This window comes from Anastrepha ludens, chromosome 5, assembly GCF_028408465.1.
Source record: "Anastrepha ludens isolate Willacy chromosome 5, idAnaLude1.1, whole genome shotgun sequence".
Classification (NCBI taxonomy): domain Eukaryota; kingdom Metazoa; phylum Arthropoda; class Insecta; order Diptera; family Tephritidae; genus Anastrepha; species Anastrepha ludens.
The window spans coordinates 91375461-91381958 of NC_071501.1; the positions used below are offsets into that span (position 1 = coordinate 91375461).

Below are 6498 nucleotides of genomic sequence, written 5' to 3' on the forward strand. Positions count from 1 at the left end.
GAATTTGGGAATTTTATATGGCATCGTCTGACATGCTCAATTGCCAAATAATAAATAATTAGTCTTCTGCAACGTTGAGAATCCAAACTCCAAAATCTAAAAAAAAAACAATGCTGCGCATATATTTTTGTTGTTTTCGATGACTTGGTCATAGGGGCGTCTGTGTGTTGACGTGATGTTTACTTTAGAGACCAGCAAGAGGATAAGGAATAATAAAAAAAATCGTGCTGAAGGAGACAGTTTAACAGTGGGTTGGAACGACTTAACCGCAGAATATTTTTTTAGCTATCGATTTGTTCTTGGTAAAGATGTGATATCATTTCACTAGCACTTTAGTCAATATTTTTAGCTGTAACTGTTTCATTGCGTTTAGGGGTTTTTTCGTTTTTTTTTTTTAATTTTTTTTTTATGGGAAAGGCTAACAAGTACAGCGCTTAGACAACGTTAAGTCCATTGTACCGCACTCGGGTTCCCTTTTTCATTTTCTTTCAATCTAACCGACCTCCGAAGGCATCTGAGTAGATCTTGTGGTGCCAAGGATCCAAGGTAGACGCTTATTAATGCATCAGTGCTAAATACACATCGAGCGAAGGCCGGGCAGATGCACTGAAAATGGTTCGCAGTCTCATCCTCCTCTTCACATGCTGGGAAGAGTGCACTGCCTGAGATGCCCACCCTTTCCATGTGCTTTGTCAATAGAAAGTGGCCCGTCATCAGTCCAACCAGCTGCCTACAGTCCTTCAGCTTAATGACAGGAGAATCGGCATATAAAATTGCTAACGTGAGGTTCGCCTTCTCGTTATTCGAAAACTTTGAGTTAACTGGACCCGATGGTATTTACGCAATCATGCTCAAGCGTGTCGGAGAACAACTTATGAAGGTTTTGAAAATAATCTTTACGGCAGATCTTGCGCACGCTTATGTTTCACAATCTTAACGTTTGGGTAAAGTTGTCTTTGTCACAAAGCCAGGCAAAGTTAACTGTGCTTTAGCAAAAGTTTCATACCTATAAACCTGTCGTCGTTTATGCTTAAAACTCTAGAATGTATGGTCGAGAAACACATTAGGACGATGGTTCTAAGTCGAAACCCTCTCAATGGCAGAGAACACGTTTATCAAAGTGGAAAATGTTGTGAATCGGCTCTGAACGAGTGCGTTAGTATAATCGAAAGGGTTGGAAACGAGAGAGTAAACTCTTGATGGGTTTATGGATATTGAAGGAGCTTTCCTCAATGTTACCTCTGACTCAATGTGCGCTCTTCGATCAGAAGGTATCGAATAGAAGAAATCAATTTCAGATGGATTCACTCTATGCTATTCAAGACACAGCTTATCACAGATGGAGGAAACGATGGAGGAGTCTAGGTTGAAGTTAAAAAGGGCTGACCACAAGGCGGTGTACTTTCTCCCCTACTTTGGCGCTTTGTTGTCGATTCTCTTCTTAATGATCTGCAGGTAATTGGACACATCCAAGCTTATGCGGGCAATGTGTGCGTACTAATCTCAGGACGGGCATTAACATCTAAATGCAATAAAATGCAGGTAGCTCTAAACAAGATTGAGGATTACTGCGATTTGCACTGTCTTTTGGTGAATGCTATAAAAAGTTCCTTGGTACTTTTCACTAAGAAACGCAATATGGAAGGCTTGTGACTACCCACATTGAAAGGAGTAACACTGCAACTGTCTTCTGAGGTCAAATACTTAGGAGTAATCCCAGATAGTAAGCTGACCTAGAAGGCGCATGTCAAACAGAAGGTTTCTCGAATACTAAAAGTCTTCTGATAGTGTAAGTAAACCTTTGGTAAGACGTGGGGTCTACGACAGGCGTTAGTGCACTGGTTGTACATCACCCTAATTAGACCCTATGGTGAATTTCAGGGTGAAACCCCTTACCAGACTACAGAGAAGTGTGTGCTTGGGTATCACAGGTGCAATGAGTATGACATCTGGCGATGCTCTTAATGCCATCATGAACTTGTGGATATTCAAATTCGAAAGGAAGCGACAAAAGTTTAACTGAGTTGTCGGAGCGGTGCACACTCTTCTCGATGCCAGTGGACAATCGGGTGTCTTTCGTTAGCTTCGGTAGGAAGTATGACGTTTTTATTCCAGATAAAGGTCATTGGTTAAGTCCAGTCCAGTCTAAACCTATTAACGGGAGTTCAGCACACGTTTTACACTGACGGATCCAAAACCAGTGATGGTAACGGACGTGGATGGTACTTAGACGAAGACACTAAGCACTCCCATGCTACTGGACTACGGTGTTTTTAACGGAAGGCTATCCCACCTTGAATGTGGATTATTGGCTAGTTGAGAAAAAGCGGTGTGGCAGTACATACTATTGAAATTTTCAGTGACAGTCAATCTGCATAGAAAGCCCTTGCTAATCCATGCTGCTCTTCGACATTAATCGGTGAATATTAGATAAAACCGGAAAATGTTGCAAACACAACAAAACGTATCTTCTATGGGTGCCTGAACATTGTAGTATTACAGGGAAAGAGTTGGTTGATAAACTCGCTAATGTAGGCTCTGCGAGCACACACTGGGCCCAACACTTCCTAGGTGTCCATTCTGCATCGATTCAACTATGGATTAACGACTTCGCAAGGTCTACCCATAGCAGGCGTTGGTCTGAGTCGGACTCCTGCAGCGTAGCTACGTTTGTTTTCAATGGATGTAATGGCTGTGCTTGAATGATTTCGGGCTGCGGGTCTCTCTTCAACCCAAATACGGAAATTTTGCTTATTGACGTAGCCATTAAACCAAAAATGGGCCTCATCGCTGGCCACCTTAAGTAGCCCTGAGCGTGCGAGGAACATTTTTCGTAAACACACTTTTCGAACACAAAGGTTTTTAAACCTACGTTGGACATCTTTTTTAAAACCTTCAGCTGGACACCCGGTTCTGGCCTTTTTTCGTCCTATTCGATAGAAATCTATAGTAAATTAAATTTTAGGAAGCTACCTGGAAGCTCAATTGTTAGGTCTAATAGAAATATATGTAATTCACGTCCAGAATTGCAAATGTCTGACCAGAAAAGTCTGGATTACTGGATTCCGACGGAGAGTTTTCTAGCTTTGTAGACTGATATTATAAAAGCCTAATCAATGTAATCAAATACATCGTTTTAGACGTCTCTTCATTCCCGGTCCAGTTAACACTAATTTGAAACACCAATACAGAAGACTGCCCCTGCTATAATCAGCAAACATCTATAAAAACCTTTCAAGCCGTGGTGTAAAAGATTTTTGGAGGTGTGCTTTTTAACATACCTTTATTCGGCTCTGAGTGATTTTTATAGAGCCAGCTAATGGGCTGACGTCACTTGGGATGTCTTTACACAAAAAAAAACTGAGATTGTGTTGGTGATATGCGAAAAAATCAACCACTTACACTTCGTTGCTACCTAAACAACGACTGATTGGACGAGTGTGTGAATGCATGTGAAATGATTCTGAATCTCCCAAGTGACGTGACAGCTGAAGTTCCCTCACAATTTTCTCTTTCACCCCATTTAAAAAGCAAACTTTCATCCTTGCTTTAAAGCGGCTTCTGTTGTCAAAACTTGAGAGTTTAATCTCTCCACCTGTCCTATGCATGAGCTCTCACAATTCTCCAGTTTGGCGAGATGTTCGCTCCGAAATAGAATTGTCATATAACTGGTCGGCTCGCGGAAAATCGACAGCTGTTTGTGCCGGAATCTTGTTTTTCAAACACCTTAGATTATTGCCCTTACGATACAGTACAAAGTTGGAATTTGTAAGCTGCTTAAGCCTTGTAGAAAGTAATGTGTCTGGCTAATCGTAGGTAAAAAAAAATTAGCAGCTTTTCAATTAATGCAATCGAAAAATGCTTCTGTTTGAACTAAGCAGCCAAGCCACTCCGGTATTGTTGTTGCTGAGTGGTTGGGCCCGAAGGGAAGCCAGCTCCCACCCCACAGTTCATCTTAGAACCGCCAGTGTAGATTTCAATATCGTATCTTCCAATCACCTTCCCTTTGCCCCATTCAGCTCATTTTGGAGAACGTACCGTAAAGTCTTTCTTGAAGTTAAGGTCGGGGACTGTGTAGTCTGAACTGTTTTTGAGTAGCGAGGGTCCCTGTAAGAGGATCTTGCTGAGACTTTTTTGTCCAGCTTCCTATTAAATTACCAGTTTTAGCTTCGTCACTGTTGATGGTTGTAATTTCGAAGGCAATAAAGCATTTTCTATAACTGGTACCCATCATTAACACCAGCAGCAACAATTTTTTTCTAATCCAAAATAGAATCATACTATACTTCCGAATATGTAGTACCTCCACCTTTTCAATTCCGCGGTGAAGATCTGCTGTGACTAACAAAGGCTTACATCTCTGTTTCTGCTCCAATCCGTACGTTTGTACGGTCCCTTATTATAGCAACCGATGAGTTGGCCCTTGGTGTATTTGAACGCAATCTCTGCATATATCAAGCGTAACGTGTACCTTCCCTTAATAACAAAAAAAAAGGAATTTGCCAAATGCATTTACAAATTTATTTGAACATTTTACAATATATCGATGGGGAAGTCTCGAGCTTCGAAGGTTTACGTCGCCGTAGCGAAACCAACCTGGTTGTTTTCAAAATCGAAGACGGTGTAGTACTTGCCAATAAAGACATCACCCAAAATCCAGAAAGGTGTGCCCCCATTCTCGAAAGCAGACATGCACAATGTCTCACCACTCTCACTTTCGATATCAACGATGTAGTCCTTACCCTCCAGCTCAAAAGTAGTGCCGCTAATGCTGAACGTAACCGTTGGTAAGCTGGATATTTGTGAACAATCCACGAAATAATTACCATACTGGTCGGGCTCAGCACCAATAGCGCTTTGCACCTCTTCATAGATGTAGTACGGCACGGCCACCAGACTGGTGCCAGTATCGGCGATAGCTGAGCCTTGGGTGAATGCCGCTTCACCTTCAATGGTTACTGCGTCAACGTTAAATTGCCAATAGCCTTGCTCTGAGACGGGTACGTAGGTGATTTCACCAGTATAGTGATTGGGATCAATGCCACCCAAAGTCAATTCACCACCCTGACTGGAGGTGCCGTCACGAGTCAAATAGAAAGCGAAAACATTCGACTCAACTAGGCCTTGTTTGAAGAGGTTGTAGAATGGTGGCACCACATTATCATTAGAGATTTGTTGATAACCCATGCCGAGGATGCCATCGAATTCCGAATCGACGAAGGTAGTACCAGGCTCTGCGGTTGCTACGGCGAAAGTTTGACCGCTTATGGGCAAACCAGCAACGCTCACGGTGTCCTCAACTAAGTAGCCCGAAAGACTGCCACTGCCATATTGGATGGCGAAACTTTCACCGTTCGGCTGGTATGTGCTCGATTTGCTGGCATCGTAGGAATTGTGATTTTGACATGCCTGATTTGAGGCGCTGCAAGGGCCAGCTGGTACCCACAAATTTGACGAACCGGTATCGAAGAGCACTTGGAAATCCTGTGGTGGTGTGCCAATAGTAATAGGGCCGTAGTACGAATCATCCATGTAGTTACTCAATTGTTCCGTTGTGACGGTAATGGCGGAGTTATATTTGCTACGAAGTACGGCCAATTGTGCGGCGACATTCTTCAAGGCGCGCTTCTTGCTGGGCCTGTTCAAAGGAATGCGAACGATAGTCGCTTCTACGACCAAAGCCAAGCACAACACCACCACTGCTAACTTCAGCATTTTGAGTTTTAGGACGATTTTAAAGGTAAATTTGTTTTCAAACACAGAAGGGATCTCTGTACTGTGATGAGCGTTGATGGTTTGGGCGGCCTTTTATACTACTGGAAATGCATAAATTAAGCAAGCGTCGGGTTTAGAGACGCTTCCTTGCGTAATTATTTATCGGTAATGGAAGTAGTCATTACTGATAAGGAAGCAGACTTGTAAGAGTGGATTCAAACACTCGCAAGTTTGTATGCAGTCTGTGGTATTGGAAAAATTATGCTAATATCTAAAAAACAAAACTAAAAATGTGCATTAGGCTTATTACTGCATACGAGTTTGTGAGCACGTGGTGCTATCTGATGAACATTTTGAATTATGTATTTAGTTTGACAGTAGTCACGCGTGAGCTGTCATAAAAACCCTATAGGAAAAAAAAAACCTCCAATCTGATCGTCATTTATATAAAGTTTTAGGCTAGAAAAAAATTGAAAGATTTTTAAAACAAGCCATCAACTTGCAAGCAAATAATAACAAATTTACAATATATAAAATATGTTTTTATTAAAAAGAAGAACGGAATGGAATCAGACCCAAAATTTATGTACTCACATACAATTGGTCGATAGTGAAACACTGTGCGGCGTTTATGGTATTTTTTAAACCACCAACACTGACGGCTTCAACGTAAAAGAGCTGTAAATCAAATATTTGCGCTTGAGTTGAAGAAGTAAAGCGTTTTTTGGGAATGAAATAATTATTTGCTTTCTACGCTAACTCCTTCCAAGTTGCCTGCGACTA

At 41.8% G+C, this 6498-nt stretch overlaps 1 protein-coding gene across 1 annotated transcript; it reads right to left on the reverse strand.

Moving 5' to 3' along the window:
- Positions 1-4498: 4498 nt before the first annotated feature.
- Positions 4499-5787, reverse strand: LOC128863002 (lysosomal aspartic protease-like). Its single transcript, XM_054101881.1, has one exon. The coding sequence runs from the start codon at positions 5713-5715 to the stop codon at positions 4573-4575; it is 1143 nt and encodes a 380-aa protein (XP_053957856.1). The 5' UTR covers positions 5716-5787; the 3' UTR covers positions 4499-4572.
- Between the last annotated feature and the right edge of the window lie 711 nt (positions 5788-6498).

Coding starts and splice junctions, on each gene's coding strand:
- LOC128863002 (XM_054101881.1), bottom strand. CDS start 5,715: ATGCTGAAGTTAGCAGTGGTGGTGTTGTGCTTGGCTTTGGTCGTAGAA.